The 13,467-nt window shown below is 36.9% G+C and overlaps 3 protein-coding genes across 4 annotated transcripts in view; 1 reads left to right on the forward strand and 2 right to left on the reverse strand.

The window, feature by feature from the left end:
* The window catches only part of LOC106060787 (QRFP-like peptide receptor), a 138,828-nt gene that overhangs the window by 77,235 nt on the left and 48,126 nt on the right, over positions 1-13,467 (reverse strand). For both annotated transcript variants that reach the window (XM_056030202.1, XM_056030208.1), the window contains exon 2: positions 130-523. In XM_056030202.1, the coding sequence (XP_055886177.1) occupies positions 130-333 (204 nt within the window). In that variant the 5' untranslated portion in view covers positions 334-523. The remainder of the gene's footprint in view (positions 1-129; positions 524-13,467) is intronic.
* LOC106073975 (uncharacterized) lies at positions 4,061-7,425 on the forward strand. The gene is made up of 2 exons (XM_013234677.2): positions 4,061-4,943; positions 7,325-7,425. Exons 1-2 carry the CDS (start codon positions 4,061-4,063, stop codon positions 7,423-7,425), a joined length of 984 nt encoding a protein of 327 aa, XP_013090131.2.
* Positions 7,582-9,942, reverse strand: LOC129927275 (cerebellar degeneration-related antigen 1-like). The gene is made up of 2 exons (XM_056035973.1): positions 9,870-9,942; positions 7,582-8,288 (listed from the first exon to the last, which is right to left on the reverse strand). Exons 1-2 carry the CDS (start codon positions 9,940-9,942, stop codon positions 7,582-7,584), a joined length of 780 nt encoding a protein of 259 aa, XP_055891948.1.

Below are 13,467 nucleotides of genomic sequence, written 5' to 3' on the forward strand. Positions count from 1 at the left end.
AAGAATAGCATAATTGGAGATTTTTTTTAGACATCTAATTTTATTTTTCTGAATTTATAATATAATGTTTTGACATAAAAATATTAATATACAGGGTTTTAAGTAATATGTAAAAATGCAAAAACTTACCATAATGTATAACGGTACTGGGTCCCCTGGTGGACCCGTAGAATTCAGACTGCTATTAGTCCCTGTACTGAGAAATACACCTGTAGCTGCGTGGCCGGTCTCGCTGATAGCCATGTTCACCAAGGATGAGGTGTTACCAGCACCTCTGCTTGCTTCGTAATGGATATCAATCGAAGACACATCGACGCTGCTGAAGTCCACCATCCTTGCTCGCCACCCGTCCTCTCATCAGGAACAGTCCCCCCACTCCTGTTAAGAAGTACTCCTTTACACTCGCAGGCGGTGACGTCGCTCACGTCTGCTCTTTACTTTTCAAAGGGCAGCAATCCAGCAAATTGTCGATTGTTCCATCACCATTCATTTGTTCGGATTTTAGTTATCACGGCAAATATTTCTGAATTTAGAGGGAAAAAAAAGACATTCTAAGATCGAACATTGTGAATACATATATAGAATGAGAGAACAAGAACAATAACTTTTGTACATAAACAAATTAGAGCCGTTTAACCTTAAAAAAACAACTGCAGCATATGTAACATTCTAAAGACTATCGCATTATACGTATTTATAATTTCACATCCGTTAATAAAATATTCCCATGTACATAATGCGACGCTAAATTTTTTGAATGTCGATGTGATTTAGCTCATTACAATATGTTTTCTCGATAGCGTCCATTAACTCAGAGTAATAGCATTTACTAGTCAGTCACACCACGTGACTAAACGTCTGCAATTTTAGTGAACAGCGAAGTACTTGATCACACTATCTGACTCGATCACACTGCCTAACTCGATCACACTGCCTGACTCGATCACACTGCCTGACTCGATCACACTGCCTGACTCGATCACACGACCTGACTCGATCACACTGCCTGACTCGATCACACTGCATGACTCGATCACACGACCTGACTCGATCACACTGCCTGACTCGATCACACTGCCTGACTCGATCACACTGCCTGACTCGATCACACTGCCTGACTCGATCACACGACCTGACTCGATCACAAGACCTGACTCGATCACACTGCCTGACTCGATCACACTGCTTGACTCGATCACACTGCCTGAATGAAGAGCGATTAGGAGATAAATGGTGGCTCAAACTGGACAAAAGATGTCTCTGTCAGCGTAATGGTGCTGTAGAAAGTATCCAGATTAATAGGATGGAGTGCGAGAAAGAGACGAGAGAGAGAGAGAGAGAGAGAGAGAGAGCAGGAAGAAAAACTAAAATAGGACAACTTATATCTAAATCAGTGATTCCCAAAGGGGTCTACAAAGACTTCCAAGGGGTCTACGAAAGGGAAAACAAAAATTGGTAAATTGGGGGTCTATGAGATGTCCATGGGGGTCTACGATAATGGATTTCATTTCATTTCATTTGAGACTTTAATTTTCACTGCTATTAATGTTATTATTTCCTACACTAATATATAATTTGTACCTTACTTAAATTAATCCTTTAAATATTTATACTGCTATTCAAACGAAAAATATTTGTATTTAATTTCAATACTTATTTAAATATCTTAATTTTGTCTACATGAAAGTTATGTTTAACAAAAACAAATCTAGATTGTACACCGTTGATTATTTCAAATTGGGATTCATTCCTTCCTTGTCAAACAAGCAGTTGCCTAAGTGCCTTTTTATGACGATATGAAACTAATTAGGCTGGAGGATAATTTGATAAAAAGATAAGGGTTTGAAAAAGATAAAGTTCAAAATAGACCAACAAAATCTCTCTGCGTTTGTGAACGACTTACAAGATTTCTTGACTTATAGCCAAATACGAAAACACTTTAGGTAAAACCTTGATTTTACCTGCCGTGGTAGTTTTAAAAACTGTTTTACACAAATTACTTCTGATATTATTAAACGAGTTTCTTGAAGCAACAAAACAGTAGAAGTGAACATCGGTGGTACAACATTAAAAGCTTCTTATATAATTCTTTTCAAACGACGTAGACAGTGTGGGATCAGCGGTCTAGCAGGCTCTGACATGATGTAGCGCTGTTTGCTGTAAACTGCCTAAGGGTTGCTGGATCTTTATTTTTCCTCAGGATTGATTCACAAAAAGTTTCCCATGTTTAGGTATAGCTCCAAGGCAGCAGACGTTTGAATTCAGTTATCCTTCTGCTAGGTGGGTAGAAAGCCAAGGCTAATGAGTTCCTTCTGTTCAAAGCTGACTGGTTTTGGCGCAAGTTACTCGCCTTCGCCGCTTCTCCAGTTAGTGACAACAGTTCTGCGGACCCAATATTTGAGCCACACATGAAAGATCAAGAAATACACGAGAAACTGCTCTTTGTGAAAATGTTTACAATAATACCTAAAGTAAATTATTTCATTACTATTTCATGTTTCAAGGACTACTTCATAGAACAACAAATTCCTATAGGAAACATAATATCCGTAGCAACGGATGATGAGCCTACAAAAAAAAAAAAAAAAAACAATATTTCCAGTGTGTTTGATGATTCTAGAAATATTTATTTTGTTATTTTAATTGGTTTAAAATTAAATTATCAATAAAAATGACATCTGCATAACTCAAATGCAGCTTTAAATTGCTTTTTCACTCTGAGACTCACTACAGATAGAAATTAGTTTTAAAAAATGTTGATGAATTTGCAAAAAATGCAATACAAGTTAAGCAAGGGGTCTACCGAAAATCAGAAACCATGGCAAGGGGTCTACGAGACAAAAAAGTTTGGGAACCACTGATCTAAATGCACGCCTTCTTTCCTCTTGCTCTTCAGTTATCTCACTGAAGTTTCACTGAACTATAAACAAAAACTCTCCATTGTTTATTTAAAAAAAGAACTAAAACAAACAAAGAAACAAAAAAACAAACAGAACTAAAACACACAAAGAAACGAAACAAATATTTGTGTTCATTGAATCTTATTATTATTTTTTGTTGGTTTGGCTTTTATCTGGCATGTTTACAAAGATCTAATGGTCGCCACGTTCTGGAACATTATCCTCTTATCTCTCACGGAGTGATGGATGGATTGATGACCCAACTAGATCATGTGACGATATGTCCGACAGCCGGTCATCAAAGATGAAACCATTCTTTTTCCCCTTCAGCCAACTATATAACAGTAGTGGACTCTGAAAGCACTTGATTTACGACTATTGATGCAACAGATCACTATAAGTGAGTTGCTTTCAGTTAGTGCAGTTTAACGCTGGTCAGTTGACAAAAAGGGGTGATTCTTTGTTTCTATTCGGATTTTACATATGTTTGTATAATTTTAAAAATCTAACAAGATCTACATCTTCGTAATTATAGGTTTATAGATCGTACACTTTAATTATAAAAGTAATGCTTTAATATAACTTGAAATACGCAAATAAACCTTCCGGTCGTTTTACTTTATCTTCAAACATTCTTTACGGTCAACTCCACTGTCCTGATCATATCGTGAATTAGTGATCATATATTTTATTTACTTGAAACATCACTAACAGTCACTGACAGAAATATGTGACCTCTTGTAGTTGATAGAGAAACCCAATTCGTCTTCCTTTCAATGTCTTTTGACTATTTTTTGGATTGTTTCTTGTTTTCTATTCAAACAATGAGAGTTGAATGAGAAATGTGTCCAGAGACTGTAAGATTGGAGAACTGGGTAGGACAAGATCAAGGGTTTGAGTTCAGGGCAAAAAGATATGAAAAATAACTTAAGTTTGGGCGTTCATTTACATATGTCTACTTTAGACACTATTGTCAGAGTGCAGGTTTGAGAGATAGTTTAATAATATGGCCGGAGGAAATCATTTTACAAAAGGAAATGAAACATTTTAATAATGAAAGTTATTTTTTGTATTTTTTTTTTTGCAAGCTGGTCAGTGGATGAGTTGACTCGTGAAAAAAACAATTTGTGCAAGAGGGGATAAATACATCTGTACAAAAGATGATAAGTAGGCCTATACCTGTTCAAGAGGAGATGAGTACACCTGTTCAAGAGGAGTTGAGTACACCTGTTCAAGAGGAGATGAGTACATCTGAACAAGAGCAGATGAGTACATCTGTACAAGAGGAGATGAGTACATCTGTACAAGAGCAGATGAGTACATCTGTACAAGAGGAGATGTGTACATCTGTACAAAAGATGATAATTAGGCCTATACCTGTTCAAGAGGAGATGAGTACACCTGTACAAGAGCAGATGAGTACATCTGTACAAGAGGAGATGAGTACACCTATACAAGAGCAGATGAGTACACCTGTACAAGAGGAGATGAGTACACCTGTACAAGAGGAGATGAGTACACCTATACAAGAGCAGATGAGTACACCTGTACAAGAGGAGATGAGTACACCTGTACAAGAGGAGATGAGTACACCTGTACAAAAGGAGATGGGTACACCTGTACAAGAGGAGATGAGTACACCTATACAAGAGCAGATGAGTACACCTGTACAAGAGGAGATGAGTACACCTGTACAAGAGGAGATGAGTACACCTGTACAAAAGGAGATGGGTACACCTGTACAAGAGGAGATGAGTACACCTGTACAAAAGGAGATGGGTACACCTGTACAAGAGGAGATGAGTACACCTGTACAAGAGGAGATAAGTACACCTGTACAAGAGGAGATGAGTACACCTGTACAAGAGGAGATGAGTGCACCTGTACAAGAGGAGATAAGTACACCTGTACAAGAGGAGATAAGTACACCTGTACAAGAGGAGATGAGTACATCTGTACAAAAGGAGATGAGTACACCTGTACAAAAGGAGATGAGTACACCTGTACAAGAGAAGATGAGTACACCTGTACAAGAGGAGATGAGTACGAAAAAAAAAAGATTGACCAATCCACGAAACTCTCTTGTTTCCCTGAGTTGGACGTCTTGTAGACTTAATTGGAGATAAAAATAGTAGCAGACAGACTGAAATGTAACTCGACGGAACAGTCGCTACTTTGCTGAGTCTCTCAGTTGGTGGTGAAAGTTTGATTGGTATCTGCATCACTTCCAGACAGTCATGTTGAATCGAAGGTCTGGGCTTGCTGGTTTCTTGCTCCTCTACTAAAGTCTTGCAATGTTTTAGTCCATGTAGTTTTACTTTGAAGCAAGAATAGAATGTAACACCATTAAGTGTTCAACCTGGTCTTTATTTTTAGATTCTCCAACTTAACCCCCCCCCTCTCTCTCTATCATTCCCCCCCCCCTCCTATCTTATTTTCTCCGTCACGTTGTCTTTGTCCAACAGTCTCTCTTTCCTTGGTCCAATGTTTAGTCTACTTTATTTTGTATTTGGTTTTCAAAGAACAGACTATTTATTAGTAATGGACATCTTTTATACTAAAGATTCTACATACATAGCGTGTTTTTAGTTGGCATATTAAATCTTTTTATGTACTACTACAGTTTTAAACCAGAAATGTTGCTATGGTGCTCAAAGGTGCACTCGTTCAAGATAATTAAGTATCGTTTTCCGACATGCCACTAATGGTAGTTGTTTGCTTACTGCTGACTGTGGAACTAGATCTAAATCAACATGGTGGCATAGTTTTAAAACATAGACAATAACTCCTTTTATACAATGTATAGCCCGATTATTTTACTCTTAATAACTAACAAATGTTAGATAAAAAGAAAAGCGAATGTAAAAGATACTCTAGACTTGATAATGTTCTAATGATAGGTCCTTTGTGCTAGACTTAGAAGACAGTGACAAAATGTTTCTGGACATTAATTTATTAAACTCTTTATGAATATAAATGTAAATTAATTTATTTTTATACTTTGAACCCTGCGAGGATCGAGCTCCTTAGACATGTAAGACTTTCCATCTACGGGAGAAAACCCCAAGAAAAAATGGTCTAGGAGAGGAGATGGGTGCCACCAAGACTCATTAAACCCAGTGAAGTTCTATGACAAAGACGAAACCATAGAAAACCGGATGCCGGATTTGTCGAGGCCCAGAATAAAAAACGATCTTGCAAAGAACAGCGGATGACCGAGAAAAGTGGGAGGATTTGGTTACGTGAACTGTCACAGCACCCTTAGAACGAAAGTCATGGGACAGATGATGATGAAAGGTCCAACTAGAGATTTCCCAGTGTGGTGAACGAGATAGCAATTCTTTTCCCAACGATATACATCAACTGTCAAATTTTTAGGCAAAGCGATATAGCCGTTTTCGAGAATAGAGGTATTGTAAAAAAGTATAATTAATTTATCGATACTTTCATATTTTATTCATCGGCTACATAAAGATTATTTATAAATTTGCCTACAATCTTATAAAATGAATAAACTGAAGTCCATTGAAATAAAAACATTAACAAGTGCTATAATGAAAGAATCTAATTTAGTTTTCATAAGAGCGATTTTGTACTCTTAATAACTACTTTTTACCTGCCCCAATTGCTCTCCACTAGATAGGTTAAGCGAATGTATAAACGTATTGATAGGGCTATTGATCAAGACTTAGAAGACGTATTGATAGGCCTATTGATCAAGACTTAGAAGACGTATTGATAGGCCTATTGATCAAGACTTAGAAGACGTATTGATAGGCCTATTGATCAAGACTTAGAAGACGTATTGATAGGCCTATTGATCAAGACTTAGAAGACGTATTGATAGGCCTATTGATCAAGACTTAGAAGACGTATTGATAGGCCTATTGATCAAGACTTAGAAGACGTATTGATAGGCCTATTGATCAAGACTTAGAAGACGTATTGATAGGCCTATTGATCTAGACTTAGAAGACGGTGCCCAAAATGTTCCCGCACGTCTATTTATTACTAAGTACTTTGATGACTAAGGCCTACAATTGGAAATACCCGCAAACGCATGCAAGTTCAAGATAACGATTGTGTTTGATCAAGCTTAATTTCAAAACATAATATTTCGAAAAATTATAACGGTCAAACTTAGCTAGTAATTCTTTTTCCAAAGATATAAATCAACTGTCGAAATTTCTAGGAAATTCGTAAGAGCCGTTTTTTGAGAACCATGTCAACACAGGTTTTACCCAGGTTCGAGTTTTCATGAGGAAATTGCAGGCTGAAAAGAGGAACTGTAAAAATATAAACTTATTTGTGACATTGTGAAATTAGAAAACAACAACTACTACTTTATTTTGTACTATTTTTCTTATGTTTTTCTGAAACCGAATCTTTATGTTAACATAATAAAATATGGTTGTGCATTTTAGGCTCTAGGGGGTATGCTGGGAAACTCGGGTTTGTTAGATCTTTGTACAGTTGCTGGAATCTAAGGCAATACAACAATCTAATGGATGAGATGTACTTATGAAACTTTTCACTTGTAAACAAAATATTTGTTTAATGCGAATGATAGATTTCAAAATGAAAGAATTCCCTTTCAAGAATTCAGCTCGTCATATAGTCAGTGAGATTTGAACCCAAAACTCAAATGTAAGGGGCTGAACGTTGCGGACACAGCTAGACCTCATGAGCCAAATGTGTAGCCACAATAATTGAGATCCAAACTCTCAGCCTCACCCTCTCCTAGATGATAGAAGTGGTCCTCAATTATATCGATGTCCTCACTTATATCGATGTCCTCACTTATATCGATGTCCTCACTTATATAGATGTCCTCACTTATATCGATGTCCTCACTTATATAGATGTCCTCAATTATATCGATGTCCTCACTTGTATCGATGTCCTCAATTATATCGATGTCCTCACTTGTATCGATGTCCTCAATTATATCGATGTCCTCACTTATATCGATGTCCTCAATTATATCGATGTCCTCACTTATATCGATGTCCTCACTTATATCGATGTCCTCACTTATATAGATGTCCTCAATTATATCGATGTCCTCACTTATATCGATGTCCTCAATTATATCGATGTCCTCACTTATATCGATGTCCTCAATTATATCGATGTCCTCACTTGTATCGATGTCCTCAATTATATCGATGTCCTCACTTATATCGATGTCCTCAATTATATCGATGTCCTCACTTATATCGATGTCCTCACTTATATCGATGTCCTCACTTATATAGATGTCCTCAATTATATCGATGTCCTCACTTATATCGATGTCCTCAATTATATCGATGTCCTCACTTATATCGATGTCCTCAATTATATCGATGTCCTCACTTGTATCGATGAACGAACGTAAGTAACATCCTACATAATAACGCCATTTTCTTGTCAGAATTCTATGATCCCTTTGTTCACACTTGAAGAGTGTGCACGAGGCTAACACATTTTCTATTGCTGTCTTTACATGAGCCAAGAAACGGTTCTGTTTCGTTGTGACTGAGAAAGCTGATGAGATTGTCAATCCATTTTTTTGTCTCCAACAGATACGATATTAAAGTGCTATCACAGTGAACACATATTCTGATTGATCAATGTAATGTATCAGCCCCCTCCCCTCCCCACCACGCGTTTGTCACATTTTAGCTTTTTAAATGAAGTCATGTATTCGTAGCTATACTACACTACATAGTTTATTGACTAGATAATTGATAACGTGCTTAACAGACACAAAGAATTTAGAACTCGAAGTGTTATTGGACATTGAGGCTCAATCGTGTCTATAATTGCTTGCACCGGATCAACTCTTTTGTTCCACCAGGTGTGTGGTGCCTCTTTTCTTTATTATTTTAAATCATTCAAGTGTCATAACATTTGCATTTTAATTTCATATATATATATATATATATATATATATATATATATATATATATATATATATATATATATATATATATATATATATATATATATATATATATATATATAATAAATGTACATACGTTCATAAATATTTTGACATTATTGTAATACAAATCATTCTGTATTACAAAGCACTTAGATCTATCAATAGTGCATTTTTAAATGACATGGATATTAAGGACAAAAAAAAAAATATTATTCACAGATGAATGCAGGGCCGGATTTAACGGATGGAAAGCGGGGCTACTGCCCGTGGATCCACAAGAAAGGGGCCTTCACAAGAGAGAATACAAATATATCAAATTTTACCACCAACACTTCAAATCTAACCAAATTAGGCTGACAACGCTGTCGAGATGAAGAAAAGTCCACTTGTAGCATGCTCATAATATGTAAATGTAGCTCCGGGTCTATGTCAGTGCGTCTAGCAATGACTAAGTAGCTTATCCTCCACAAACTCAAAACTATACACTTTTAAAAAATTTAAATATTTATAAAATATGACATGCTATTACATATAAATATTATTATTATTCATAAGTGGCGCATAAGTTGAATTTTAATAAAAGCTTTCGAAATGGTGTAGGGGGTCTACACTAAAACCCTTCCCCGGGGCCTCCACATACATACATCCGGCCCTGGATGAAATGATACGCCTATGTCCCTAGTAAGAAAGTACCGTTTATGTATATTGATGGAATATATATTAGCAATGTAGTTAGCAGCAGTATATTCTGAGGTCGCGTATTTAGTAAATGTGTATTATCTACTACCGAGGACAGACGTAGATGTCAGAAAGAGAAACTAAACCGACCACCGGCTGACAACGCTTATGTCTGCGCAGGATGTGACAAAATATATAGATCACAGCTGGGACTGCGTTATCCCATGAAATACTGTACTCCTCTTTAATCTTGGCAATCGAAGCAAAGTTAATTCCTATTAGGTTATTATGATGTGGCCGTGTATCTTGTATTTAGAGGTAGTAAATCTAAGTGTGTTCAACATAGTTTTAAGATACATAACGTCCAATGTTGCTAGTGTGAAGTGTGGGAGCTGTCAGTGTGGGAGCTGTCAGTGTGGGAGATGGGGAAGGCATAATGGATTCAGAATGTTGTCAGGTTTTATGGGACACAACATGACAAGTTCCCCGGGCACTCTGTGTGTGGACTTTACCCCGCGACCTTCACCTTTGACATGTCCTGATTTCATCTTCACATAAAAAGTAATGACATAAAAAAAAAAAAGCAAAGGTCAGGACATGAGCATCCCACATAATCCAGAGTACACGTGACTATCCCACACAGTCCAAACATCAGAGTTCACGCGACTCTATCCCACACAATCCAAACATCAGAGTACACGTGACTATCCCACACAGTTCAAACATCAGAGTTCACGCGACTCTATCCCACACAATCCAAACATCAGAGATCACGTGACTCTATTCCACAAAATCCAAACATCAGAAGTCACATGACTCTATCACACACAATCCAAACATCAGAGGTCACATGACTCTATCCCACAGACGTAATACTAATTGAAACGGAAACCACTTCAGAATGTTTGATGATTATGAAACGGGCCGCCATTCTTTGTAGAGTCGTCAGTCACGAGTTTTCAATTAGCCAATGAAAGGGCAGAGTTCCACAGATATGACTGTGTCAACAAAAAACCCCGTAGAAACGCCAACAAGGCATTATGGTTAAACGCGAATAAATCTTCGACATCACTTGTAGAAGAAACATAAAGTTTTGTAGTTATAAAGTTAAAAGTTAAAATGATACTTTCAAAGTAAACACAAATATTTACTTTATTAGTTTCATTCTTTAATTACGGACGAAAAAACTCACAATTAGCTTAGGTAATTCATAAACTTGGTTGGATTGAAATCTATGGTTTATATACTGTCTACAACAACAGACATCAATAAAGTCATACCAATAATTCATATATTTATATCTGTGTCGATTGGGTCAAATCTGTATGCTTTATTTTTCAAGTTTTGATTTCAAATAATGATCCTAAAAAAAAGTAAAATGCCCCTTTCAGACCTTGCGATCTATAGACCATCTACAGATGATGTAAACGTCTATTTCTGTTGTCCACGGTTAACATGGGGTCATGTGGCCGGCACAATGACAAACCACCTTTACTTTTCCCCAAGTATTGTCAGGTACCCCTTAGAGCTGGGTGGACTAAGAGGCGCCCTGAAGATCTCGAAATTAAAAATCCCAATCTTCAACAGGATTCGATTTCGATCCCGGGACTCATTGGTTCGGAAGCCGAGCGTTTTACAACTCAACCACCGCGCCTCCAATGATAATATAGAGAGGCTCAACAAAGAACAGAGGAATGTTAAGAAGTCTATGAAAGTAAGTAAAATCCCCAAGTAAAGTCTCCAAAGTTGTATATAACTTTTGTTTCTTCAATGTAACTATTTCCTATCTTACATTACACCATCATTCATCTACAAGCTAGAATTGATATTAACCAGACTACGAAATAAATACGACCATATTCCCAATCGTGAGTGTGTGTTGAAAGTATAGGTCTATGTGTGGGTGTTTCAGTGCACATGAGCCCTTATAGATACATGTTATAAAGTGAATTTACCCGCCCCCCCTCCAAAAAAAAAAAATCTCTTCTGTTTTTCTGTGTAACGATTGACAGAGTCACGCAGCCAAGACTTATCTATCGACCAATGACAATATACAAAAAATATCCCTTATTTTGACTGGATTCAAACCAAAATGTACCTGCAATAAAAAGTTATGTTATTAACGATTTATTAGACTAGTCAATATGGAGCAATATAGAGAAGCTTAGCGTTGTTTAACTGAAAACTTCTGAATGAGAAGACAAATTAAAAATTGCATTTATAAAATATACGAATGGACGAAATTCTGTGATTATTGTGTTTAACAATTAAATACTTCATTAACAAGGGAAGTAATTTTATAGGCTATTAATTTTATTCAGCTATCCCTCTTTTAGAATAAACATAGCATGTAAGTATGTAACATATAATACTACCTTGGTACTCCTATCACTATATGTTACAAGTCATGTTTATTCCTAATTTGTTACAGAACCAAAAGGTTCAAACTCTAGACTCTGGAGGTGCACATCAAAATCGAATGCACCTATTCTACGTCATACAGTAAGTCAAGTGGATTGCAATTGTGAAGTTTTAGGGAGTAGCAGGTACAATACATAATAAATACAAGAAAACAACAACTCCTAAATAACTCGAAAATAAACTGCTATACTATTCCATGTAAAATATGCCTTTAGAAACATGATCACGTATTTCCATTGGACAAACTCAACAGAGAAATTGTGCGGAAAAGTAACCAGTTTTCTAATCTCATTAAATGATCGAGTCCAAGCCAACAGATGACCCTATAGCCACTAATGGAATCTATTTTTTTTACTTGCCTTTTTGACCTTGACACCCCAAGGCGTACATTTCGTTCAACGAACCAAGTGACACCACAGTCATAAGCAGACGTTCAACGAACCAAGTGACACCACAGTCATAAGCAGACGTTCAACGAACCAAGTGACACCACAGTCATAAGCAGACGTTCAACGAACCAAGTGACACCACAGTCATAAGCAGACGTTCAGTGAACCAAGTGACACCACAGTCATAAGCAGACGTTCAACGAACCAAGTGACACCACAGTCATAAGCAGACGTTCAACGAACCAAGTGACACCACAGTCATAAGCAGACGTTCAACGAACCAAGTGACACCACAGTCATAAGCAGACGTTCAACGAACCAAGTGACACCACAGTCATAAGCAGACGTTCAACGAACCAAGTGACACCACAGTCATAAGCAGACGTTCAACGAACCAAGTGACACCACAGTCATAAGCAGACGTTCAACGAACCAAGTGACACCACAGTCATAAGCAGACGTTCAACGAACCAAGTGACACCACAGTCATAAGCAGACGTTCAACGAACCAAGTGACACCACAGTCATAAGCAGACGTTCAACTTCCCGCCCCCATCATAGGCCATGAGCGCCTGTTGCCTTTTAGTCTCTCTTCCCCCCTGCTCTCCCCTATATTTCCGTACTAACTTCTCTTTTATTAAATTTTATTTTAGCAGACGACTTGATAAGAGAATTTCTAAGATTTCAAGCTATTTGAGTTTTCACCCTTTCCATTTCCCGCTCGCAGAACGTCACTTCCCTTTAATGATCAATACTGCTAAGAACATTATTTATTATGAAACTTACTGTAGAATTTAGGTAGACAATTATATGTTCCTCGACTGATAGAATTTCTTTTCTCAGGGGCGTCACTTATATTTTATGACAAGGAGGCTGTCTACATTGTTCAGAGCTTTTCAATAAGAATATAAATTGAATATTTAAGAATATTTTTTTTTACTATTAAGATGTGTCACGGTTAAATAATGTTGATGACTTAAAGGCGATTAAACTAGTGTACACTGATTGAACTATACAAAAACTACAATATGTTGAATTATAAAAATCTGCCTTCTATTGAATAAAAAGTAGTTAGCGTTATCTTTCATATATATAGTGTTACTAGCATTACGCCCGTTGATTTGTTTCCAAACATATTGCTTATTATGCC

This window comes from Biomphalaria glabrata, chromosome 1 (assembly GCF_947242115.1).
Source record: "Biomphalaria glabrata chromosome 1, xgBioGlab47.1, whole genome shotgun sequence".
Classification (NCBI taxonomy): domain Eukaryota; kingdom Metazoa; phylum Mollusca; class Gastropoda; family Planorbidae; genus Biomphalaria; species Biomphalaria glabrata.

Bases quoted from the DNA above. Each gene is read 5' to 3' on its own strand.
- LOC106073975 (XM_013234677.2), top strand. From the start codon at position 4,061: ATGATAAGTAGGCCTATACCTGTTCAAGAGGAGATGAGTACACCTGTT. The intron at 4,944-7,324 runs GTACGAAAAAAA...TGTGCATTTTAG, and splicing joins ACCTGTACAAGAGGAGATGA to GCTCTAGGGGGTATGCTGGG.
- LOC129927275 (XM_056035973.1), bottom strand. From the start codon at position 9,942: ATGCCTTCCCCATCTCCCACACTGACAGCTCCCACACTGACAGCTCCC. The intron at 8,289-9,869 runs GTTATGTATCTT...GTTATTATGTAG, and splicing joins TCACACTAGCAACATTGGAC to GATGTTACTTACGTTCGTTC.